Source organism: Peromyscus maniculatus, chromosome 16 (genome assembly GCF_049852395.1).
Source record: "Peromyscus maniculatus bairdii isolate BWxNUB_F1_BW_parent chromosome 16, HU_Pman_BW_mat_3.1, whole genome shotgun sequence".
NCBI classification, from domain to species: domain Eukaryota; kingdom Metazoa; phylum Chordata; class Mammalia; order Rodentia; family Cricetidae; genus Peromyscus; species Peromyscus maniculatus.
This window is the reverse complement of record NC_134867.1, coordinates 50329348-50356401: the sequence shown is the minus strand read 5'-3', so window position 1 is coordinate 50356401 and position 27054 is coordinate 50329348. Positions and strand designations below refer to the sequence as shown.

At 45.5% G+C, this 27054-nt stretch overlaps 1 protein-coding gene across 3 annotated transcripts in view; it reads right to left on the bottom strand.

Annotated features, from left to right (window-relative positions):
• The window catches only part of Ust (uronyl 2-sulfotransferase), a 286921-nt gene extending 264843 nt beyond the window's left edge, over positions 1-22078 (bottom strand). The window contains exons 1-2 of one of the 3 annotated variants that reach the window (XM_042262310.2): positions 4275-5447; positions 4034-4169 (exon numbers count right to left, since the gene is read on the bottom strand). In XM_042262310.2, coding sequence (XP_042118244.1) covers positions 4034-4169; positions 4275-4343 — 205 coding nt within the window. In that variant the 5' untranslated portion in view covers positions 4344-5447. Of the gene's footprint in view, positions 1-4033; positions 4170-4206; positions 5448-21261 lie in introns of those variants that run through there. The other 2 variants (XM_006984443.4, XM_076552790.1) reach the window with 2 other exon arrangements.
• Between the last annotated feature and the right edge of the window lie 4976 nt (positions 22079-27054).

Genomic DNA, 27054 nt, shown 5'->3' with positions numbered 1-27054 from the left:
CACACTGCCAAAGAGATTGGTAAGTCAATGCAAAAGTGAGGCCATAATAAGCTAGAGAAAAATATTAGGAATACGCATTTGAAATCAGGAGGCAAAGCCTTCCTAAGCACAAAAGCAAACAAAAATTAATGAGCAAATAAAGGAAAATTGATTTTTAGGCCCTAACAGGCAAATGAAAAGTGAGCAAATGATATCTGTGCCTGAAACACAGAGTTCATTCCCTTCATGTCTAAACACTTCAACGGATAAACAAGAGGAAAGCATACGAGAAAAAAACGAGAAAGGCGTTTAAGACTCTTATTCCCCCAAGGAAGGTATCTGACAAAAACATAAATGGTTTTCACTAATACTCAAGCAAATGCAAATTAAAGCATAGGAATATCATTTTTCATCAATTAAATATGCTGAGCATTTATCAAAGATTATATGCAGTATGAGGAGTGGGGGAGGCTAGAACACATATGAAATGAAAGTGGGAAAGGTAATATTGGAGGTAGAAAGGTTGAAGTGGGGATGGGGGAGTCTGGGATATGGGGAGAGGATTGAAGAGAGGGTTGACCCAAATTAAGGCTATATGAAGGAGCCATAAGGGGAGCAGGCTACTTTATAAGCTAATTAAAAATTAAAAGCGACAAGAAGAGGAGTTTGAATTGAGGTACTCTCTGGCTGGATAGGGCTGTTCCAGGAAGCCACGGGTTCTTAAATCGAAACCTTATCACAGAGAGGGCGATCTCCCTATGGGATCTTGGTTAGGGAGGCCTCTGATTTCTCCTCAAACAATACACCAGAGCTTGATGGTAACCTTAAAGCTGAATATACCACAGGCTCTGATCACAGAACAACGAGACATCAAGCTGGAGCTGAGAGGGAAGCCTTCATGCTGGTTAGATTTTAGAGGGCCAGAAGGAGCTATGCAGTTTGATGGGGGAGAAGAGTCACCAGGAGTTTTACTTAGCTGTGGGCCCCTGCACACTATGAGCTAGCCAGACAAGATGCTCTCACTAGTATATAGTGGCATGGCTGCTATGGAGACAACCAACCAACCACTTCCTGATTAGGTTTAAGTCCTACTTGCTCTACAAGAGGGAATTCATTCTTGGTATTATAAGCTTGGTCAAAAGCCTGTTCCTGGGGAGGTCACAGGACCTAGTTCTGGAGCTACTACTGTTGTCTTGCTAAGTGGGCATGTGCCCATCAAATTGCCTTCTGCATATCTATGCTTACTTCCATAGATCACTGCTGCTCTCAGTTCTGGCTACAGCAGCTTCTTTTTACAGTGGCCGGAGGGTCCTTCAGCAGCTCATTACTAGTCCAAGTACTGAAAACAAGTGACTGATAAATGCACAGCCATAACCATCTATATCGCTGTATATATATGTATATATATATATATATATGTGTGTGTGTGTGTGTGTGTGTGTATGTATATATATATGTATGTATGTATATATATGACATTTGTATCACTCTCCCCCCCCTCCCCGCCCCATCACAGAAGAGGAGCAGAAAAAAATGTAAGAGGAAAATGAATGACTAGAGTGTTCAAGAGTGTTTTAGAAAACTCTCTTCTGGGTATGACCTGGTTGCTGTACTCATGAGCTCTCTCAGACCTGTATAAGTCATAATAAAACTTTTACAAGATTGAGCTCATCACCAATCCACCATAGGGGTAGATGCCATCCCTCCCTGACGATCTGATAGGTGGTAATAGTTGCTAGGAGAGAGAAACATTTTCATGAGTGATGTAACCAGTGGTTAAGTTGCCTACATTCCTATATCCCTAACCCATGGTCCTGTAAACAAGCCTAATTAAATTTATTAGGTCACCACCCACCCACCCCCCAAAAAATTACTAGGACCTCTTGAAAAGTGGGAGTGAAAAGAGACAAGAGAAAATAATGATGTGTGAATATAATAAAAATATATGATATGGGCTGGGCAGTGGTGGTGCATGCCTTTAATCCCAGCACTCAGGAGGCAGAGGCAGGTGGATCTCTGTGAGTTCGAGGCCAGCCTGGGCTACAGAGTGAGTTTCAGGAAAGGCGCTGAAGCTACACAGAGAAACCCTGTCTGTGTTTTGAAAAAACAAAAACAAACAATATATATAAATGTGATATTTGTGTATGAAAATGACATCATGAACCCTACTGTTATGTATTATTCATGAGTGGGAAGAACATCTTTTAAAAATTAGATCTACTGGGCTGGAGAGATGGCTCAGAGGTTAAGAGCACTGACTGCTCTTCCAGAGGTCCTGAGTTCAATTCCCAGCAACCACATGGTGGCTCACAACCACCTGTAATGAGATCTGGTGCCCTCTTCTGGCCTGCAGTCATATATGCTGTATACATAATAAATAAATAAATCTTAAAAAAAAAAAAAAAAAAAAAACTTTAAAAAAATTAGATCTACTGTTTATAAGGGTATGGGTAAAGCAGGTTATAACCTGCTGATAAAACATACAAGTGTATATCAATGTGACCATTTGTATTTAAAAAAAAAAAAAAAAAGCTCTGGGGCTTACTAACCATTCAATCTCACTGAATCAATGACCTCCAGGTGCAGTGAGATACCCTCTCTTAAAACCAGGGAAGAAATCTGAGGTTGATCTCTGGCCTCCCCCACATATTTGACAGTATAGACTGTTGCTCCTTGGAGTGTGGTCTTCCCATTCACACTTCAGAGCCTGCTGGAAATAGAGAACCTCAGGACCCACCCGAGACCTGCTCCATCAAAACCTAGACATTAACAAACTCTCAGCTAACTTGCATGTATGGTAAAATTCAGGCAACACTGATATAAGAAGCTGTCAGCTAAAATGTGACGGGGCCCACTCAAGAGATTATAGACAGAACTGAAGCAATCCTAAATGGAATACGGTGAAGGAACCGATTCATACTCCCAGCTCTCTGACCCTGTATCTCCTACTAGAGATGCCCAGCTCCACCCCTGTCCAAAGGAAGATCATTTCCAAAGCTCTCCCGATTATCTAAGCAGCTACCCTTGAGAACCCTGGCCTCCAAGCATAACCCCAGCCTTAACCAAAGATAGCATCAGTGTTAACTGCTGCCAGACACAACAGGCCCTTGCTTCTAACCCTCACTCAGTCCCATACCGCACATCCTTCTCTGTCCCCCACACACACACCCCGAGTACAGAGTGCGCATGCGCACGCACGCACACAGTGTTGTTAGTTGCTCTAGCTCTAACAGCCAGCACACAACTGGTGCTTGCTGAACAGTTATTGAAGAACTGAACCTACATGAATGGGAGAGTTGACGGATGAAAGAGGAAAACCGCCAAGCCAACTAAGCAAGAGCATCTGAAAGCCATAGCAAAACACATGTCCAATCCCTTAAGTCTCATTGATGTGAGACTCCAACGGAACCTAAGCCTCCTGAGCAAGGTTCAGCCTGAAATTAACAACAACAAAATCACCTACCACTCCACAAAGGGGGCCCAAAGGGAAACAATCCAGGGTGGGCGTGGCCCACGTTGGCACAGCAGCACATGACGCTATAAGACAGATGAAGCACAAAGACACAAAGACAGGAACCCACCTGGCAACCAAAGCATGTTCTAGTAGGTCTCCCTACCAGCCTACGGAGCTCCGCTAACCTGTGCACAAGATACTCTAGGCCAGAAAAGCAGCTGGAAACACAGCACCATCTACCTACAGGTCAAGACACACCTTTCCCCAGCCAGAGGTCATGGGAGCAGGACATGAGGACACCTGTGTAGGGCTAAGGAGATAGCTCAGTATATGCATGCTGTGAAAGCATGAGTGCTTGGACTCCTTACACATTTTTAAAAAGCCAGTCATGTGAACGCCGCCCCACCATTGGAGAGATAGAGGGATCGTTGGGGGTTGATGGCCAGCCAGCCTAGTCAAGTCAGTGAACCCCACATCACAATGAGAGACCCTACCTAAAAAAAACACTATGGGTTGCTCCTGAGAAATGACACCTGTGGGCTGACCTGTGGTATCCATACACATGTGCACCCGAACCCTGGAGCAAACACATCAACATACCTACATGTGCAGATGTAGAAATCGCACACCTGCATAAAACATTCACTAAAATGCACTGGAATGAGTCACCGCCACGCTTCAAAGGCACGAGACTTGCAATATGATCGCTCCGTGGTCGCTCTAAGCCAGGCTTTGCCTGTGGAAACAAAAGGTAGGGTCCGCAGGGTGCTTACCTAGATTTCCTTCTCCTCTCTGCTCTCTGGGGAGCCACTTCCTCCTCAGAGCAACTAAAAGAACATACCCGCACACTGAAGGTCTTCCAACTCTGCTCAGCAGGCAAACGAACAGCTTTTGGAACCAGAAAGAGCATGAGCAAGATGGCCTCCCTCCTGCCATCTGCTTGACTGAGGCGCGGAAACTGTCACTAGGAGTTTGTATTCGTGTAGCTTGCTGGCGTCTTCTCTCCATCTTTCCCCACATCTTATGTCGGAGAGCTGCCTCCGTGGGCTGTCTAGAGAGCCCACCGCACACTTCCAGGAAACACCCACGTTACCCCCACGCTGCTTAAATTGGCTGTACACTCAGAGGCCATGCCAACATCATTTGCCCTTGGGGAGAGATTCTGCAGAGTGGCCTCACCACAAACCAGGCCAGTCTGGCAAGGCAACAAGGCCAGGTAGCCAAGCCCCAGCTGCCCAGTCCCCTCCCTCCCACTCAGCCCCTGCCTCGGCTTCCCCATAAGTCAACACTTTCTGATTTTTTTTTTTTCTCTCTCCCGTGGTAAAAAAATAACTTCCTCTTGGAGTGTCTGAGTCTGTCTGTGACGTCACCCACATTCCTTGCCATGTCAGGAGAGGAATTCTTACACTGCGGCAGAATGAGATTGTAAGTGATCCCCGGTCAGTCTGCGGGACTCCAACCAGATGAGTCAGGCCCGCTGCTCAGGGGGAGACAAGAGAAACCACTTCCAGCCTCCTGCCTGGGCTGGAAGCCCTGAGCCAGTGCCTTCAGCCCCTGGTTCTTTCTCACCTAGCCAGCAGGTAGAGGGTGCAGGGGATGCAGGAGACTAGTCAGTCTGTCCGGATATTGGGGCAGTTTTCCATGAGATTCCATGGGTGTGGCTCTGGACAGGAATGCAGCGTCTCAGTGGGCACATCACCCAGCAACTGTTCCCGAGAACTTGGTCACATGTGTGCTAGGGACCCAGACGCTCACCCAGGCTCAGCCAGGCTGCTTACTCTTTAGGCGTGGAAGTAAGACAGTCCCAAAGAACATAGGTCTAAAGGTGGCTTGTGACAGCAACACCCTCACATCCAAGAAGGCGGAACCTTCACAGGAGGAGGAGGAGGGATAGATACATAGAAGAAAGAGACAAAGATGTGGAGCGTCATTGTGGTGGTTTGAAAGAAAATGGCTCCCATAGGCTCACAGGGGGTGGCACTATCAGGTCCTGTGGCCTTGTTGGAGTAGGTGTGGCTTTGTTGGAGTAGGTGTGGCTTTGTTGGAGTAGGTGTGGCCTTGTTGGAGTAGGTGTGGCCTTGTTGGAGTAGGTGTGGTCTTGTTGGAGTAGGTGTGGCCTTGTTGGAGTAGGTGTGGCTTTGTTGGAGTAGGTGTGGCTTTGTTGGAGAAAGTGTGTCATGGACAGGCTTTGATGTCTTGGATGCTCACGTCAAGCCAAGTGTGGCATTCTCTTCCTGCTGCCTGCCAACCCAGATGTAGAACCCTCAGCTCCTTCTCCAGCACCCTGTCTGCCTGCATGCTGCCATTGCTTCCCGCCATGAGATAATGGACTAAAGCTCTGAATTGTAAGCCAGCTCCAATAAAATGTTTTCCTTTATGAGGGCTGCTGTGGTCATGGCGTCTCTTTAGAGCACTAGAAACCCTAACTAAGACAGTAATTAAAACCAGCTTATCTTCTCATGGACAAACTAGCCAGTTGAGAGCAGCCTGCTCAGATGTGCTGCCCATTTGGCTCATGAGTTATCATCCCTATCTTGATGACTTGCTCACTTTTAACTATCTGCATATTAGTCTCATTTCCTCGGGAACAATCTGCACCAAGTCTCGATTTTTTTTTTATTATTTATTTATTATTTTTTGCTTTGTTGGAGGAAATTGATCAGAAGGTGTGGTTTTAATGTCCTTATTTTCTTTTCTCCCTTTTGTTCTTTCTGTGATGGAGAATTATTTCCAAAGAAAAATTACTGCAATCCAGGTAATTTTTCTAGACAAAATTACATGGGGATGGGAAGCGACATGGTAGCCAGTGTTGTATTTTCAACTATCTGGAAGGCTGGGAAGCCCAAAGGAATGGTCTATGGTTCTTCTGAAAGGAACAGAAATAAGCAGGAGCCCAAGAGTGCAAGACAGAGCAAGAGGTTCCTCCATCTTGTATTCTTGCTGAGGTTGTTTCCAGGTTTGACTACAGTCTAATCTCTTTGTGGAAAATCCCATGGAAACCTACCCAGCTCTATCTAGGAACCAAAGGTCAGGATGTCCTACTAACTTAGCCCTTGTCAAAGCTGCTTGCTTGTGCAGAACTTCCTCCAGCTAACCATTTATCTTAGCTGCCTGTTTGTGCGAAACTCCTCTCCTGGCTAACTTCTTGGCTTCTGTTAAAACCACTTGCTTCAAACTACTTACTCTGCGAAGACCCCTTTGCACTCATCAAGCAAAATGCCTGGAAGAGGTCTCTGCCCTTAAAAACACTGTGTTCAAGAAACCACTGGAATACAAACTATTCCTGGCTACTTATCTGAAGGACTTCCCAAGTCAATGCATCCCAGATACCTGAACATAAATGTTTACTACCAAGCTATGGAATCAACATAGGTGTCCATCAGCAGAATGGGTAAGACATGGTACATACATACCATGGAAGTTTTGGGTGTTGTTTTGTTTTTTCGCGACAGGGTTTCTCTGGGTAGCTTTGGAGCCTGTCCTGGAACTTGCTCTGTTGACTAGACTGGCCTTGAACTCACAGAGATCCACCTGCCTCTGCCTCCTGAGTGTTGGGATTAAAGGCGTGTGCCACCACTGCCCTACACCACAGAAGTTTTTAAAACTTTATTATTATTGTATGTGCACAGACGTGTGCATGCATGCAGGTATGTGCACGCACGTCTGTGTGTGTGTGTGTGTGTGTGTGTGTGTGTGTGTGAGAGAGAGAGAGAGAGAGGGGGAGAGAGAGAGAGAGAGAGAGAGAGAGAGAGAGAGAGAGAGAGAGAGAGAGAGACTGTAGGCACACATGGCCACATGGTGTGTCTATGGAGAACAGAGGACAGCTCTCTGGAGTTGATTCTCCCTTTTCCCTGTGGGTTCCAGGAATCTCCGGCCATGAGGCCCGAACAGTAAGCACTGTGACCCATTGAGTCATCTCACTGGCCCCACAATGGAGTATTTCTCAGCTCTAAAGAAGAATGAAGTCATGCCATTTGCAGGAAAACGGATGCAGTCAGAGACAGTCACGTTATATTAATTAAGGCAGACTGAGGACGACACACAAATACTGCCATGTTTTCTCTCACCGGCACTTCCGTGATTTCACATAGAAACAGAAAGTCACTAGTGTATGTGTGACATGAAAGTAGAAGCGAAATTGTCCAGGGGACGAAGGGAGCTAACGGGAACAGGTAGGAGTGGGGAAGGAGGTGGGAACTGTATCAAACCCATCGCACTGTCGGTATGAAAATGCCTTTGCGTAACCCAGTACCATGTGCAATAGATGCACACCAATGGAACGAAAAAAAAAATTTAAAAATTGTAAAGGAAAAAAGTCCTTCTCCTTTTTTTAATTGCTATCATTAAATGACATCTCTGTGAGCAGGTGATTTTAAGATCGCAAAGGGGCATTAGCAAAGTAGTAACTCTAAAGAAAAGATACTGTCCTCTGGAGTCGATTTAAATATTACCAACGGGGAATTCTAGAACCCTTAAACTGTATTTCTCCCTTCTCTGGGCCACGGGAACTCATTCTCAGACTGACAGCCAAGCTCATGCTAGAGGTGAGGGTCTGAGGAAACCATGGATCTCATCAAACTCCTGGTGTTAGAGGTGAAGAAACGGAAAACTAGGAAGGCCGGTGCTGTCACAACACTTGTACTGAACTACTGTCCGTCCCCTTCCAAACTGTGGCACAGGAGCCCTCCACATACCTGCACTACTTTGTCTGACAGTTCAACTTGTCCAACAGAAAGGTGACCATATGCCATAGTCCCCGTACCAAAGCAGGAAGTTCTGTGCTTGGTTGACAAGCTCATGGATCTTAAGGCTGTACAGCAAGATTTAACTTTCTTTTGAATTATTAGAATATAGGCAATTGCTTTCAGATGCCCAGAGATGCAGGGATGAGCCACTGCCCAAGGATGCAGGGATGAGTGGTAGCCCAAGGATACAGGGATGAGCCACTGCCTAAGGATGCAGGGATGAGTCATAGATCTCATGTGCCCCCTGTCCCTGACAGAGACCAAAGCAAACAGAGAAACCAAGAATTGAGAACAGAAATAAACTCACCCCCACACTTGGTCAAGACCCCCCTCCTCTTCTGTGGTACACTGCTCTGGCCCTAACCCCAAACAAGAGCAGTGGGAGCAGAGAGGAGAAAGTGGTCATGCTGCTGGAAGGTTCTTCCATGAGAAGAGAAGGGCTAGGATCCATCATGGTGAGGGCTTGGTGCCATGACTGGTTCAAGCAGGCCTAATTTAGAGTTTACTGCTCTAATCTTAACACACCCAACCTTCTGGGCCTCAGCCCCCAGTGCTATTTTATCTTGTGAATACGGGGAACAAGTGAAAGAGATAAATTCAAAACAGTAAAATTTTCTGTGGGAAAAAAATATGTTCTTAATCTCAGAAATAAAGAAAAAGAAAAAGAAAAGAATGTGTTCTGTCTTTCCCCACTTTGGGGATATGTTATTTTCCAGGGATTGAACCCTATAAAACAATGATTCTCAACGTGTGGGTCATGACCCCTTTGCAAATCGAATTGCCCTTTTCACAGGGGTCACCTAAGACCATTGGAAAACACAGCTATTTACATTACAATTCGTAACAGTAGCAAAGTTACAGTTATGAAGTAGCAGCAAAAATCATTTTATGGTTTGGGGTCACCACGAGATGGGAACTGTATTAAAGGGTCACAGCATTGAGAACCACTACTACAAATGTTCACACATGCTGGACAAGAATTTTACCACTGAGCTACATTCCCAACCACCAGCACCCCAACACACACACACACACACACTTTTTCTTTTTTCCAGAACATCCTCTTTAAACACATTTCTAGGAAGCAGAAAAGAGGCTAAGAATGAGGAAGGTTCTGGCGTGTATGTAACTAACAGGGCAAATGCCTGGAACTTGTCAGCTGCTGACAAGCCGTTGTCAATCTAAGGGAGACAAGAGAAGCCACAAAAAAAAAAAAATCACTAAATCACTGGTTATTTGGTTAGGTAATTTCACATTTCTGGGTTACAATGGTTTCTGTATTGGGAGCCGAGTCATAAATGAATTTGCATCCTCCCACTCTATGGGTGTTCCTGTGAGTGTCATATACACATATGTGCTTAAAAGAACAAGGTGGGAAAGCAGGCATTTGTTAAATTAAATGCCAAGCCTTGGGATAGAGAAGTACAATTAACAGTTTTAAGAAACTAACTCCCACGTGTGCTTTGCCCGTGTGTGTCTGTGCACCATGTAAGTACCTAGAATGACAGTTATTAATCCCATTGCACAGTTCAAAGCACCCATGGCTCAAAGAATTAAAAAGAAAAGAAGAAAAAAAAAAGCCTGTTCAGGTTCTCGAGGCTGCTAAGCAGTAACTATGACTCACACCCAGATCTCTATCCAGAGCTATATTCTTTCTGAACATGATGCATCTGACACAGCCTTTGGTGACTACTGTTCAAATGACTGAACACAGGAAATTACTTATCTCAGAATACTTCTATTTTTCTTTTCATTAAGGTCATGAAAGTCATCCTTACTAAACCAGGGGGGGTCGGGGAATCAGTGGTATGCCTTACAAGCCATGCAGTTGAATGCAATTGAATGCTGTTTAGAATATCTGCCAGGGCTGGGGGACAGGACTCAGTGGCAGAGCCCAGGCTTAGTGTAGACCAACCATGGATTCAGTCCCTAAAACCCATGAGACAAACACCTATCAGTGAGTGCAGTAAGAACCAGGCAGCCAAATTGACAACTTAGAGTAGTCTCCAGACCTTTTACTAAAACAAAGAGAGGTAGTTTGGTGCACTGGGCTCTAAGTTTACTCTGGCTAAAATCTATAGTCACCATTTCAAAAATCGAACACCAGACAGCTACCTCCTTGAAAAACTTGCAGCCATACTTGAAATGTGATGCCCAATTTTACACAGATTGCTAACGAAGGAAGTCTCTGACCTACAGAGAGAAATACGATGCTCACTAGCAAACTCCCAAAAGGAACTGCTCTGGGGTTCAGGGAGACGACAAGAAACAAAAAGCCTGCGTTCCAGCTGGACACAGCCAAAGCTGTGAATTAACCTCAGGTATTAATTACCTGGAGCTCTAAAAATGTAACTCTAAATCCTCAGAGGTGGGAGGCACACAATTATCCCTGCGCACAGAAGAAAATGTTTATTGAGCTATCTGTCATATTGATTTTATATTTATTTAGTGTATTGGCTTCCAATAGCAAGGAAAAATTAGACTGTTGACATCAATTGAGCTGTCTTCCTCGTCCCTCCCCCAACTCTACCGATGACAGAGAGCCAGTAAATAAGTTTACAGCATTAGCAAAGGACAGTCAATACGACAAGCACATTCAACCAACAGCTCCTTCCCAGGAGCCAGAACACAGCACCAAGGAAAGAGATGAAGAGAGGGAGAGGAAGTCCACGCCCCCTGCATTTAAGGAGGTTGCCTTCAACTGATCACAACACCAGGTAGCACGCCAATCCTTCAGAAAAGATGGCAGGAGGAAAACTACAGGGGTTCAGAGGTGCTCACTGGAGATCTCAGCTTCCTCAGCAGCCAACACAGAGGATCAAAGACACAAAGGCAGTAAGTGAGAAAAGAAAAGGGATTCACTGGCTACCATCGGGAAATTATAGACAGCTCGTATAAAATCTGACAGACCAAGAAGGATCAGTTAGCTGTATCCTGTTTTAGCTAGGGCTCCATTGCTGTGAAGAGACACCAAGACCACAGCAACTCTTACAAAGGAGAACATGTCGTTGGGGCTGGCTTACAGGTTCAGAGGTTTAGTCCATTGTTGTTATTGTAGAAAGTATGGCAGCGTGCAGGCAGATATGGTGCTGGAAAAGGAGCCTGGAGCTCTACATCCGGATCAGTAGGCAGCAGGAAGAGAGAGTGACCCAGGACCTGGCTTGAGAATTTGAAACCCAAAAGCTCGCCCCCAGTGGCACACTTCCTCCAACAAGGCCACACCTACTCCAATAAGGCCACACCTACTCCAATAAGGCCACACCTCCTAATAATGCCACTTCCCATAAGGCTATGGGGGCCATTTTCATTCAAATCACCACACTTATTTTCCAGTAATTTGATATGATTTGTTTTGCATTGCCCGGATTAAGTGTTTAGTTAGTGTACAAATCATGACATTTCCATACTCATAAATCATTGTACTTTGCTCCATTTTAATTCCCTTGCAAATACTCTTCTCCCACAAATGCTTTGCCAACTGCTTTTGTTACACACACACTTAGATACTGATCCTTCCTATGAAGGAAAATGTGATTTTCTGTTTTATCCCTAGTAATTTCAAATATGGCTGTTTTAAACTATACAAATTAAAGTTCTAATAAACAACATTAAAGTGTCTATACTAAAAGCTTGTTTTAAATTTTAAGTTTAAATTTAAACTTTTAATTGAAAAATAAAAGATTTAAAAATTTAAGTTTAGAAATTTAAAATTTTCCAAAGCTTTTAGACAATTAATAACTTCCTAAACACAGTCATGTCATTTCACTAAATAGAAACATGCATTGAAATTGCAGCTAAGTGTAAATTTGTCCTGTGCATTAATGCAATGGGTATACAAAACAAATTAACTGCATGTGAACCCTAACTTTTCAAAAATGCTCAAGATTTCCTTGATAGCGTCATGGTACATTGTGTAAAGGAACACAATGTACCAAAATTTTTAACCTGATAAGCTTATCAACTCTATTCAAGTGAACAGATAGGAAGACAAAACACATCCATTGTGTATAACCTGTCACTCAAAGTTGGCTGCATTCATATTCCTCATGCAAAATACAGTGTTCTTTGTGATATCTCTAAAGTAGATCAGTGGTGACTGTACATGAGTTATCATACATTTTGTGCATATGTTGCACATGTCCATGTGTGCATTCACATGTGTGTGTACGTGTGTGGGGGAGGACATGCATGCATGCGTGTGAGCATATAGAGGCCTGATGTTGACATTGTGCATCTTCCTCAATCACGTTATACTTTATTTACTGAGGCACTGTCTCTCAATGAATCCAGAGGTCACGGACCAGAGGATCCCTGTCTCTTAGTCCAGAATGTTGGGATTACAGGTGGCCACAATGCTTGCCTGGCTTTTTTATAGGTTCTAAAGATCCAAACTATGTTTTTCATATTTCTTTAAAAATAATTTAGTTATTTTTAGGCAGGCAGGGTGGCGCACACCTTTAATCCCAGCACTCAGGAGGCAGAGGCAGGCAGATCTCTGTGAGTTTGAGGCCAGCTTGGGCTACAGAGTGAGTTCCAAGAAAGGCACCAAAGCTACACAGAGAAACCCTGTCTCAAAAAATATATATATAATAATAATAATAATAATAATAATAATAATAATAATTTACTTATTTTTATTTTACATGCATTGGTGTTTTGCCTGCATGTATGTCTGTGTGAGGGTGTCCAATCTTGGAGTTACAAGCTGCCATGTGGGTGCTGGGAATTGAACCCCAGTCCTCTGGAAGGACAGTATTCTTAATCATTGAGTCATCTCTCCATCCCCCAGTTTTCATACTTTCATGGCAAGTACTTTATTCACTAAGCCAGTAGTTCTCAACCTGTGAGCTGCAACCCCCCCTGGGGTCACATATTAGATATCCTGCATATCAGATATTTACATTACAATTCATAATAGTAGCAAAGTTATAGTTATAAAGTAGCAATGAAATAATTTTATGGTTGGGGGGGTCACCACACATGAGGAATTGTATTAAAGGGTCACAGCATTGGGAAGGTTGAGAATCACTAAGCCATTTCCAGCCCAAGTTAGCACATACTTGGACTAAAATACAGATAACCAATATTTATTATTCAAAGAGATTCATCACTAGAAAACAGTCCTTCAAGATTCCTCAGAAAAGGCCCTTGTTTTCTCAATCAGTTATTAGAACTTTTATTTTGTCTGTCTATCCCAACTCTATACTTAACACCTTGGAAATGGCTGCTGTATAAAACTAGCTTTGTTGCTCCTTGGGAAGGATGACGCAGAGAATATATCAAGAACATTGTGTTTAAATCAGTATCATTCTTCCCAGCTCTGAATTGATAGTAAATTCCTCTATCTGATAAGAGCCTCTTATCCAAAATACAAAAATACTTAGAACTCAACAACAAAAGAGAAAAACATTTTAAAGGTGGAAAAGAAGTGAGTAGATATTTGTCCAAAAAAAGATACGAAGTGGTCAAGAGACTCATGAAAGCATCTAGGATCCACTAAGTGCTACCCAAACACAAAACACAACCACAGTGGCACACTACTTCATGCTTGTGAGGATGGCAACAAGTTTTTCATGGAAAAATAAGTGTTCATGGGGATGTTGGGAAACTGGACCCATATATCACCGACGGGGCCATGAAAGGACACAGCCAGCCACTGTGGAAATTCCTCAGTGACTTAAATATAGAGTCCCCGTGGGACCCAGCAATTATACCCTGAAGTACACACTCAGAAGAATGGAAAACGGTGTCCAAGCCACTAACAATGTTACGGTAGCCCAAAGGTGGACAGACCATCCTGCTGCTTGCAGACCTCCATTGCTGACCCTACTCAAAAGACATCACCTTTCTATCTTCCTCCTCTCCGTTTCTTTTGTCCTGGCATTATAATACAAACGTATTATATATATATATATATATAAATTCATATCATATATAAAAAATTTCAAAAGGTTAGTCTTCAATGTTAGGATTAAAGCAGTTGGCAACACTAGGAATGAAAGATAAAAGGCCTTGTAACTGAGTATGAGACAGCCAAAACCAGACAAGAGTAAGCACAGGTCTCTGGGGAACTGCTCTGGATGGCTCCCATGAACTCCTCAACATCCATTAATAAGTGAATGGATACACAAAATATGGTCTTATCTATAAAATGCCATGGAATGTTCTTTTCCATAATTTTTGAAAACCAGTTATGGAATATTAGCTAGCTATTAAAAGAAATCATGTGCATTGTGTAATATGGGTGAGCCTGGTAAACATTATGCCATGTAAAAAGAAGGACCAGTACAGCCAGGTAGGTGGTGGTAGCGCCCATCTTTAATCCTAGCCCTCCACAGAGGCAGTCAGAGCTCTGAGGTCGAGGCCAGCCTGGTCTACAGAGGGAGTTCCAGGACAGCCAGGGCTACATGGAGAAACCTTATCTAGAAAAACAACCAACTAACCAAACAAACAAACAAAGATCAATCATGAAAGATTATATATTATATAATTCCAGTTATAAGAAAGGAGCCAAACAAGCAAATCTACAGATGTCGGAAGACCAGTGGTTGCTTAGGGCTGGAGTAATAGGGTCCTATCATCACTGGGGTGCTAAATAAAGGCGAGGCATTTTCTCCTTCTGATGAAAATATTCTTAAAGTGGTTGTGGTGATAACTATATCTAAGGAATACACTGAAAACTGTTAACAATATTAAAAACCTTTAAATGCATCAGTTCTACAGCTCGTGAAGTGCATCTCAGCAAATGTCAAAAACCGAAGTGGACATCATGTGGAATCATCCTGCTGAACACTTGCTGCATTTTGCTGACTTTTGCAAATAAGAATTCCCAATGGCCAGCGTGTTAGCCATTCTACCCCTACCTCTAATAAACAAAACGATGTAGGTCACTGTTGGCTAGGGATAGGTTTCTATAACATGATAAATATGAGTAAGACAAAGTTCATTTGTGGTCACTGCTTCAAAAAAAAATGAAAAGAACTGAGCAACAACTAATAATTCTAAGGGCTGCAACTTATCAAATGAGGTGCCTTTCCACTGCCCATCACCTGACCGCATCAGTACAGCTGCAGGGCCAACTATTTCTTCTTCAGCACCCCTCCATTGGGCAACAGACACGGTTTCTCTCCTAGAATAAAAAAAAGCTTGACTATTTTATTTCTAGCCTTTCTCCAACAAAACCAACTCGTGTCTTAAGCCTAGATGGATGTCAGGGAATGTGGATAAAGAGTGTATCTAGAGGATCCACATTTGTGCGTGTTTTTAAACAATTCAGACTGAGACTAGCCTCCATTAAAAACAGTTAACCAGTCAGAAGGCACCCCCACCCCCAATCCACACACTGTGTTTACAGAAGAGGCTGCCACAGTTGGGTGTCTTTTTCTGTCTTTCTTCTAATACAGTGCTGCTGTGTCCCCAACCCACCCTCCGAGATGACTGGGCGGCTATAAACAAGAGTCTCATTTTTCCATGTCAACAATTTCTATTGATAACCTCATATTTTATGCATTCCTTCCCAGCTGACTGTGTGCGGCCTCCAGTATGGCATTTAAGCCACGTGTGATACGTAGAAGAAAGATAGAATTGGGTTTTTAAGGCTTAGTGAAACTGTTTCTGTAACTGATCTGGACCTCTATTTTCACATTTCCCTTTAAATTTATTTAAAGTTAGAGAATCTCAAAATTCAGTAAAATCACATCTTTTTTTTTTTTTCCATTTTCTGACTCTAAATTCCCAGGCTCGTGAATATAATACATGTAGAAATCGGCAATTCTGAGAAAAAGCACTATGTCTCCATTTAAAATGCTATAAATTAGAAATGGGAAGGACAGTCTACCAACTGTAGATCAATCCAGCAAATTTAGCTCTCATAAAGGCTAAATCACATCTCCGAGGCTTGATGATAAATCTTTAGCGTCTGCCAGTTGTACAAGATCAGTAGTGAACCATCTGGTCCATTTTGTTTATATCAATCTAAATAATGTGTGTCCAAGTTTTTGATATTTCCACAGCTCAGAAGTGATAAGGCTACTGCCAAGCAGGCTGCATCATAACCTGATTTTGGGCCAGGGTCGGGGAGGGGGGGTTCGTTTTGTTTTCTATAGCAAATCAAAGTTTGAATGCAGAAAGAAGGTGAGGGCAGGGGACGAGCTGGGAGCAGTGGCCCACGCCTTTAATCCCAGCACTCCAGAGGCCGAGGCAGGCGGATCTCTGTGTTGAGGGCCAACCTGGCCTACCTAGTGAGTTCTAGGACAGCCAGAGCTACAAAGTGAGGCCCCAGAAAGAATTTTAGGTTGCTAAGTTCACACAATGGTAAAAGGCATTTGCTGCACCAGGCTACAGATGTGAGTTCAGTCCTGGGATCCATATGAAGGCAGGACTGACTCAGTCTAGAGAGTTGTCTTCTGATCTCTATGCATGCGCTGTGGCATCTGCACACACACACACACACACACACACACACACACACACACTGTCTAGATAGAGAGACAGACAGACAGACAAATAGAGTGTGCATATGTATGTACATATGTATGTTTGCATGTATGAATCATATATATAATTATATACATGTAATTATACATGTATACGTAATTGTTAAAAACATTTTCCACTGGATTGGAAACCCTATGGGCTCCTACCCTTAAGTACAGCGTTAGCCATGCTTTACCCCACTGCTTCATTTTCCTCTCCCAGCTTATTTCTTCTTTTTGAATGTTGCAGCAGGAAGTTCACTTTAGAAGAATACAGTCTGCCCTTCCCCAAACTGGCTGGAAGAAGGAACCCTTTGACCCTAGCTCCTTGCTGTACCCTGTCTCGGGTCTCTTCCCTCCCCACACTCTGCTTCCTGGAGGACCCACTTTGGCCCTGCTCCGTGTCTCTCATAATCTCGAGAAGTGTAAAGCCAGGTAAGGCTGCGGCTGCTAGCTGCTCCCCCGACCCCCACCTCCCACTCCTGAAACAATGGGCCGTAAGCCGTAAAGCAAATTGCATTTATATCACTTGAAATTAAAAAAAAAAAAAAAGAAAGAAACCATGGTTATGACCTTGAAACATCGCTATAAATCAGTTCCCTTCCCACCTCCTCATTCTCTCAAATGCCTTCAACGGCTTCTGAAAGCAATGGTTGACTACAGAACAATGGTTTTCAGGCCGCAGCCCTGGCAAGATCACCTGAGATCTTGCTTTGGTGCAGCCTGCTAGGCCCAGGCTCAGGCACATTCAGAAAGTCTGGAAGGAAATTCAGATTTCCTGAGGATTTGAATATGTAACCAATTCCCAAGTCATGCTGATGCTACAGATCCAAGGACCCACACGGAGAACCAGGAGCCTACACACAGAACTTCTAGGAAAAGACCAGGGGGGATCTACAGTTTCCCAGTCCATCACTTCTGGCTGTCCTGCTGTCAGAGTCCGGTGGTTGTTTTTTTTTTTTTTTTTTTTTTTTTTTAATCAGAGGCAGCATGGCCGCCTTTAATGGGATCGTGGTTCGAATGTAAGATGTTCCCAAAGGCTCGTATATTTGAACATTTGGTCGCCCGCTGATGATGCTCTTTGGGGAGGTTGTGGAACCCTTGGACACAGGGCCTTCCCAGCTGGCAGACCCAAGCTACTAGCAGCAGGCCTTTGAGGAGGGAGAGCCAGGCCTTGCCTCGGGTTCCTCCCCACGTGATAAGCCCTCGCCCTACACTCTGCCGGGCCGGGCCATCCCCAGAACAGACGGACGCCATGAACTGAAATAAAGTCCTCCTCCCTCAAGCGGCTTGGGTCAAGGTCATCTGTCACAGTGAGAGGAAACGTAACTAACATAAATAGAAAGGCAGAGTTCGGACAGACCCGTGGCTTCGATTATTTCCCTTCTCTGCCGGCCTCACAAGAAACGGAGGAAAAGGATAAAGGGAAGGAAAGTGAAGATGTGGATGTAAACCTGAAGATGGTTTAGCCAGTTGGCAGCCGAGATTCCCCTTCTAATCTTTGCTGTATTCGCACTTTCTTAAACTTCCCATGGTGCTTTTCACCGGGCGCTGGAATCTGACAGCTTTGGAGGCAGGTCTTGCTTCCCTTTCTCTATGCTCACCCGTGAGCAGCTTTCTATTGCTGTACCAAGTACCTGAGATGAACCAACTTCGAAGTCTTATTTGGGCTCCAAAATATTGGGGAGCTACTGATGCAGAACTGACTGATGCCTATTGCATTGGGCCTGTGGCGACCTAAGATGTCATGGAGGGAGCACAGAGCAAAGGAGACTCTTTCGCATCAGGTCTGGATACTGAAAGAGGAAGAGGCCAGTGCTCAGCAACCCCTTTGGAGAGCACGCACCCCTCCCCAATGGCCTGACCTAAAACCTCCTTCATAAGGCTTCCACTCGTAATGTTTCCACTCCCTTTCAGGAGCACCACGCCAAGGATGAATGGGACATTTCACAGACCGGCCTTTGGTGGCCATCCTAGATCCAATAACTCCATTAATTCTCAGCCTTCAATTTTCCCATACAAACCTGGGACACACAAGAGAAGGTGCCAGTACTGCCGCATTGTGGATTAGCTTTCATCTGCATGTGACTGACTGGTGCAGTTAATGTTCACGTGCTTCACGAATACCTGTGACGCTTTGCTTTTTCATAATAATATCCAACACATTAAATACTACTCTACCTACCTAGTAAAATGAGTTCAGTCGTTCATGTGAGCAATAATAATCAAGTAGTTCGCCCCAAATATTGAAATTATAGTCCGTAAAGAACATGTTTAATATAATATGTTGATGTAGAAATACTGAACTTTGTACACATCTATATTTGAGGAGGAACCTCCAAACCTGGTTAAAAGAGAAACTGAGAGGATTTTTTTTACTAACAATATATTCTGTATGGATAAACTCTAAAATACGAGAGAGAGAGAGAGAGAGAGAGAGAGAGAGAGAGAGAGAGAGAGAGAGAGCGCATTGGCAAGCAAGTCTGCAGATAGCTTGGCCTGATATAATCCGGGATATGTTTGAGGCCATTCTAAAGACCACAAGCCCACTTTCCCCAGAAATGATTGTCATATCTATGTGACAGAACAACAAGGAAGAGATTTGGCAAGAGAATTCCGGTTCCATTTCACAAAGATGGCATCTCTAACCCACCACGCCCATCCGAAAATGGCCAGTTAGTGAAGACGATTCAGTCCTCCCGGTGAGCATGTCCAGTTCTCTCTTCTACCATCAGACTCTCCAGATGCCTCGTGTCTCACCTTCTAAAACAGTGATCCCGTGAGTGCCATACCTACTGACCTTTCCTGACTATCTCCAAATGTCCCTGCTCTTCGCTCCTCACCCCCCCCTCGCTCACCCCCCCCATCCCCATTCCCCCCCCCCCCTCATCGAGTTTCCTCCTTCACATAAAGGGTAACAGAACCACAAAACTGTAGGAGCCAGGTTCAGGGTTGATAAAAATTGTGTCTAGTCCCTAATTACAACCATCAAGAGCCAAAGCTATACATTCTGAGCACAAAGCCAAGCTCTCCTGGGACGAGTGGACACAGAGGCCTCCCAATCTTATACAACACATTTTGCTATATACCCTAGACCTTGCACTTAACTTGAAAGGAGCTTATTGGGGGGCGGTGCACTACAAGACTCTCTGGGGGGAAATTCCTGAGCTTCCACGCTTCCTCATCCTAGTGGACACTGATGTTCCTGACAGTGAAGACAAAGTTACCAGGAGCAGGAGCAGGAGCAGGTGTCTGAGAGCTGGGAAGGAAGGCCCAGGATTCCAAAATGCAGGATTACAAGGAATGAAGGTTACCCTGACCAATAATAAAAAGGGCCTATTAACCCAAAACCATGAAGCCAGATGCTAAGAATTGTGCTTTGGAAATCTGACCAGGGCAATATTTTCTTTAATCTTCCATTGCGGTTCTTGCAAATATCACGTGCCCCCAACACTTCTACTGAAATGAAACTTTTAACTTTAAAAAAATCTGAATACTATTTTATCAGTTTACTCCACTCCCAAACACCCTAAAGGCGTTTGTTGGTGTGGTTTTGAGGTTTTCTTGTTTTTCCTTCCAAACGGCCTACTGTCTAGACCTGTTGCTTCCGCGAGTTAAAGACCTTAGAGGTAAATGTAGAAGTCTCCAGTTTGGCAGGTCATTCTGCTTCCAGCATTTTGACCGAGTCTCCACCTGAATCGATTCTGGGCCTGCAGATGACCACTCTTTGCGGTTCTTCTGCTCATGTTTACCATCTCAGAGGCAATCTCTACACGACCTCTTCTGGCTACAGAAGTCAAAGGAATTTGCATCCTCGCTTGGCCAAGGCACAAGAGCCAGCCAGCATCATCCCTGGGACCTCAGTGAGTGCTGGCCAAGCCCTGGCACTCAGAAGCCCCGGATGAAAGAACAGCGAGGTCACACCTCACTGAAATCTCTGTTTTCTTGGGTTCCAACCTCTTCCTTAGCCACAAACCGAAAAAAAAAGTTCTGACTTGAGACACACACACAGGGTTCCACAGTTCACCGGAGGCGAGGCCGCTGATGGGCACCTACCGGACAGCCCCAGTTCCTCCCACACCCTCGCTGCAGTCCGCAGGGTGAGCAGGTGCTGCCAAGGGACAAGTCAGCCCAGGGACAGAGTGGAGCCTCACCTGGGCCAACCCACAAAAGGGGGACCCACTGGATAGAATTTCCAGAAGTGACTGGAAAGCGGGGCTAAACCAACCCACACAACCAGACCAGACTGGATTGGAAGTCATTAACCATAATCACTGAGTGAACTGTTCCCGCACCATCAGGCCAGAGAATACACGCACACTCACAAACATACACTGCGCCAATTAGAGTGGTGGTGGTGGTGGTGTTGGGGAGACAGGTACGTGGTGCCCCAGTCTCGGGGTACCTGCCTGGCGCCCTGGACAGCTGCGGACAGCCTTGCGCGCAGAAGGAAGCAGGCGCTCCCAGCTGCCGCTTGGAGGGATGCTCTCTGGCATCGCACCTAGGGAGCCTCGGGGACCGTGGTGGCTGTGACAGCTTTAGATGTTCTCCGCTCATCACTCTTTCCCCGGGTGCCCAACTTTGTCGGGCCGATGCCGCCCTTTCTTACCCAGATACTGCCGCAGGTCGAGCAGGAAGCGAGGGGGTCCCCCGCTGAGCTGGTAGAAGAGGGAGCCTAGGCAGAAGACCAGCAGGGTGGCCATGCAGAAACCGTAGTCCCGGAGGGAGAAGCGTAAGAAAGGCAGCAGCGGGATCCGGCGCTTGCAGCCGCCCAGGCACGGAGGGGCGCCCCCCACAGGGACCCCATGGGGCCAGGGATCCTCGCCGCCGCTGGGATGCTGCTGCTGCTGCTGCTGTTGCTGCTTCTTCTTCATCGCCGGCTCCGCCGCCTCGCACAGCCCGCCCGGGCCAGGAAGAGGTCACCCATCCGCCGCCAGCCGGAGCGCCTGGCCGACCGGCTGCACATGGAGAGGGACGCGCCGAGGGCAGCCGGGTGGGGGCGGGGAGGGGCCGAAGTTGCCGGGCTCAGGGCACTCTCCTCATCTTGGTCCCTGCCGCCCTCTGCGGCCCCGAAGGGCCCGAGATGTCCCGGGCCCCGGCGTGGGGGTGGCGATCGTAGCCCGCGCCCTGTCGCACGTCCCGCTAGCAGCAGCCCCGTGCCCCAGGTCCCTCTGTGCCCCGGGCTCGCTCACGGCTCGCCACGAGCGCCAGCGTGGACCCCCCGGGCTTTGTGTGGGTCTCGGGCGGCGTGTTTGGTCCCGACTCAGGCTCGGCTAGCTCAAGGCAGGGAGGATCGGGAGGCGGACACCACCCTCTCGCTCCACCTCCTTGACAGGGGCTTCCCTCCTCTCCTCTCCTCCCCTTTCTCCTGGGCGCAAAGCCGCCCCGCTCTCTGCCCTCCCCGGCTCTCTCCTCCTTCCCCACCCGGGGGCTCCTCGCTCGGCTTGGTGTCACGTTACGGCTTCTGCCGGGGCGGGCAGGGAGGGAGGAGGGGGCCGAGGATCAGCAACAAGGAAGAAAGTTTCTGGGTGTGTGTGATTTTTTTTTTTCTTCCTCCATTCTCTACAATCTGGTCTCGGTTCCTGCGCCACCAGCGACCTCTTGGGGCCCGCTGACTTCCCTCTCGTAAACAGTCGTGTGCTGGAGGATTTGACTACGTTTGTCTTCTCACTTTGGAAACTTGGTTCTCTTTCTATCTCCCGACCCACCCGTCTACCAAAGGCTGATAAAGGGTACTGGGATATAGGTTCAAGACCTAGCTGAGATGGTAAAAGGGCAAGCGGTAAGTGTTATAGTTAAACATGCCCGGCATGGCCAGGCGCAGCGCCTGCACGCCCTGGCTGAGAGCAGAGGGTGCTTTTTCTCTTGCCCTCCCTGGTCCCACAAGCGCTCCCCTGAGCACAAGGGTACACAGCCGACTTCAAGAAGTCCTTCCAGCAGATATGAAAGGGGGAAGCTCTGTCCTCTCACATACCTGTTTCACTCCGGTCTCTCCCCCCACCGCTGGGAAGCTTCTAGAGCGGAAAGAATCAGCGGAGCTTCTCCGACATCGATCTTCTGATGGAGCTTCTGATAGTTGGCAGAACTGCTCTATCAGGCACACGTGATCGTTTTTTGCTTTGTTTTAATCGCCAGATACAGAAGTGATATAGCCTGAGCGTTACATTACGTTTCCAGTGTCCTGGTTTGCTTTTCTGGTGCTGTGATAAATATCATGCCCCAAAATAACATGGAGAGAAAAGGATTTGTCTGGCTTACCAATTACAGTCCGTTATGGAGGGAAGCTGAGGCAGGGGGCACCTAGAGGCAGGGACTGAAGCAGAAACCTGCTGCTTACCTGCTCACCTTCAGCTACTTTTGTTAGGGACACCTGCGTAGGGATGGTTCAGCCTACAGTGGTCTGGCCCTCCTCCTCCATCAATAAGCAATCAAGACAATGCTCCCAGACGTCCCCACAGGCCAATCTGTTGGAGGTAATTCCTCAATAATAGTATCCTTTTCCAAGATGTATCCAGTTGCCAACAAAACTGACGTTCAGTGGCATAAGTTGGTATGAATAAGCCAGATATATTAACTACTGCAAGGTGGCACAGGCCAGATGGGGCTTTCTTCCTGGTTTGCCTGGGATTCGAAAATAGGTCATTTGGCTTAGACCACATGTCCCTGATGCCTCTCATCTCTGATCCTAAATATTCTCTCATTCGAAATATTCCAGTAATCGGGGGCTGGGGAGAGGAGAGGATCTAATAACTCCAGGACTGTCCTCCTGAAAACCTTTAAAAAAGTTGTGTATCCAGAGAATGTTCCGTGGAAAGTTGAGGAATGGGAGGGACCCTGAGAACAAGAGCTCACAGTAAAAGAACAGTATATATGCTGGCTAGTTTTAAATGTCAACACACCATAACCTAGAATCACTTAATAGAGCCTCAATTAAAGGAATTGCCTAGACTGGATTAGTCTATGGGCGTGTCCGTGGGGAATCGTCCATTATTATTTAATATGGGAGGGCCCAGGGCACTGTGAATGGCACCATTCCCTGGACAGATGGTTCTGAACTGTATCAAAGAGCTGGCTGAGCATGAACTTTCAAGCCAGCCTGCAAACAGCATTCTCCCGTGGTTCCTGCTGCGCTTCTTTGGCTGTGAAGCGAGGTCACTCATTGGTCAGGGGTAACACTGTATGGACTAGCAAACAGGCTTGTCTTTGAGTTCCTGCCCTGAGTTCCTTCAGTGAGGAAATGAGATTTGGAATTGTAAGCCAAATAAGTCCTTTCTCCCTAAAGTTGCTTGTGGTCACGTCATTTGTCACGGCAACAGGAATAAAAACTAGACAAAGTTGGCTTACCCATGACCTCAATATGAACTTCACACTCTGGAGCGTAGGTGAAGACGGCACAAACCACAGGCTGGAGTAGTGGGTCTCAGCCTGTGGGTAGAGACCCCTTTGGGTCAACTAACCCTTTCACGGTGGGGGATGGGGGGGAGGGGGTTGCCTAAGACCATCAGAAAACAAAGATATTTATATTATGATTTGCAACAGTAGCAAAATTACAGTTATAATGTAGCGATGAAAATAATTTGGTGGGGGGGGGGGCACCACAGCATGACGGACTTGTATTAAAGGGTTGCGGCATTAGGAAGGTTGAGAACCACTGGGCTAGAGAGTTGTGAGGTGGGCAGAACCACACTCAGCTTGTACTCTCAAAGAGTCTCTCCTGTACGTGAACAGATTGTCCCTATCTTACATTGTCCCAGCCACTTTCTAAGGTCTACTTAGGACACCAAGTAGAAAAGAGGCCCTTTGTTTGCCATAGGAACTCCCAACTAGAGTGTTAATGGTCTGCTTCACATTTACTCCCTGAATGGGAGGTTTATCGGGATTAATGTGCACACTTTAGCAATGTGACTGCCCTTTAGAGAATTCAGCCCATCAGTCATTGCTCATTAGTGTGAATTACTTTAATCAGTACAATGAGTAGCCCAGAATAGACTCCCAATTAATAATTTCTGAGTTGCTAAAGATGGGCCAGGAGATGGGAGTTGCCAAGCAATCTTCGTAATGTTTTAGAGACCTCCTTTGACAAAGTGACCCTGGAGCAGACAGAGCCTGGTCCTGTGAGCTGAACCCTGGCTGTGTGTAAGAATGTGTATAAGACCCTCTGTGTTTGTGATCTCATCCTTGGTTTCTGGAGCCTGCTTTCGGCCTTCTGTGGGGAAAGGTCCACTTGCTGTGAGGAATCTGATGAGCAGGAAGGAGGCACACACACATCTGAAAAGATAAGTAAATGTAGAAATTAAGAAAAAAACAAACAAACAGTAAGGGGGCAGCCAGTAGCTCAGTGGGAGAGCGCTTGTCTACCATGAACACAATGTCCTGAGGTCAGTTCCAATATGGAAGGGATAAAGCCCCGCACAGAAAACAATTGCGGAGACCTGGGGAGGTGGCTCACTCGGGAAAGTGCCCGCCTTGCAAGCATGAGGACCTGGGTTCAATCTCCAGAACCGGCAGAATTAAAGATGGACATGGGACCGCATATTTATAATCCCGTTGCTAGGGAGGTGGATCTCCGGGGCGCCTAGCTTACTTGGTGAGTTCCAGATCCGATAGACACCTTGTCTCAAAAAACAAAAACAAAACAAAGGGAAAAAAACCAAAAATTTAAAAAGAAAGAAGCACACACAAAGGTAAACAGCACTGAAGAACAGCACAAACGTTGACCTCTGGCCTCCACATGTATGTATACACACATAGTCACACACACACACACACAATCACACAGCCGCGCATACATATGAACCTACACACACAAGAGCCATGGCAAAGGTATGAGCAAACTATGACAAGAATAAAACAGCCCCGATTTTTTTTTTTAACCAACAGCCTAGCCATCCTTTAAAACCTTAAAGAAGCTGGGCGGCGGTGGTGGTGGTGGTGGTGGTGGTGGTGGTGGTGGTGGTGGTGGTGGTGTACGCCTTTAATCTCAGCACTTGGGAGGTAGAGGTAGGCGGGTCTCTGAGTTTGAGGCCAGCCTGGTCTAAAGAGAAAGTTCCAGGACAACCAGGGCTACACAGAGAAACAATAAAGGAAAGCCAGTACAAGTAACAAGAGATTCCTATACAGGGGGGAAAAGTGGTTTGTATTTTTACCCAAGTGAAACAGATGTCTGTGGATAAAGCTTTGTTCTTCAAAGTCCCATAAGTGTTTTTTTAAAAAATCAAATGTTTGCCGGGCGGTGGTGATGCACGTCTTTAATCCCAGCACTTGGGAGGCAGAGGCAGGCGAATCTCTGTGAGTTCGAGGCCAGCCTGGTCTCCAAAGTGAGTTCCAGGAAAGGCACAAAGCTACACAGAGAAAACCCTGTCTCGAAAACAAAAAAAATCAAATGTTTATCCTAATAAATGGTATCTTTCTCTTAATAAGCTAATGCATTTTTAGAAAGGATCTGCCCTTGTATATTTTCCAGAAAACAAACTAATTCAACAAGAATCTAGAAGACTTCTTGACTGTATTTTATTTAAATGAAGGCTACAGAGAATCTCCAAGATAGACATGATTTAGATATTGCCAGAAAGAAATCACATTCTCAAAGAACTGTCATTAAGTGATAACACGGTTTCACCCTAGAGACACAATCCCAGTTGTTACAATGTAACAGTCACAATCCCAACCGTTACAATGTAAGAGACAAACCTAGTTGTTACAATGTAGCACACATACAAGATCCTAGTTGTTACAATGTAGCGCACACATAAGATCCTAGCTGTTACATTGTAACTATCACAGCCCCAGTTGTTACAATGCGACAAACACAATCCCAGTTGTTACAGTGTAGCAGCCATAATCCCAGTTGTTATGATGTAACAGTCGTAATCCAGCTGTTACAATGTAACAGACACAATCCCAGTTGCTACAATGCAGTGCTGTCTTCCTGGCTCTAAGATAGATCCCAGAGCAGATCTTTTTTTCTCCTAGAGTGAATTTTCATTAAAATTCTTGGTTTCATTTGTCTTAAAGCCTGCTCAATCCATTTGTAAATTTACTTTTAAAAGTAAAAACTGTCTGACTGGAGAGATGGCTCAGTGGTTAAGAACACTGGCTGCTCTTCTAGAGGACCCTGGTCCCAGCACCCACAAGGCAGCTCAAAACTGTCTGCAAACCCCAGTTCCAGGGGATCAAACACTCTCACACAGACATTCATGTAGACAAAACATGAATGCACATAAAATAAAAATAAATAAATAAATAAATAAATAAATAAAAACTGTCATGACTCTAGATGAGGTGGAACCTGGGAGAATGGAGCCGATACATGACAGACTGATGTCTCATGCAACAGCCGACTTTATTCAGAGCCCCAGACAATTTATACTCTGAGGAGGGTTAAGAAAGGTCACATGAGTAA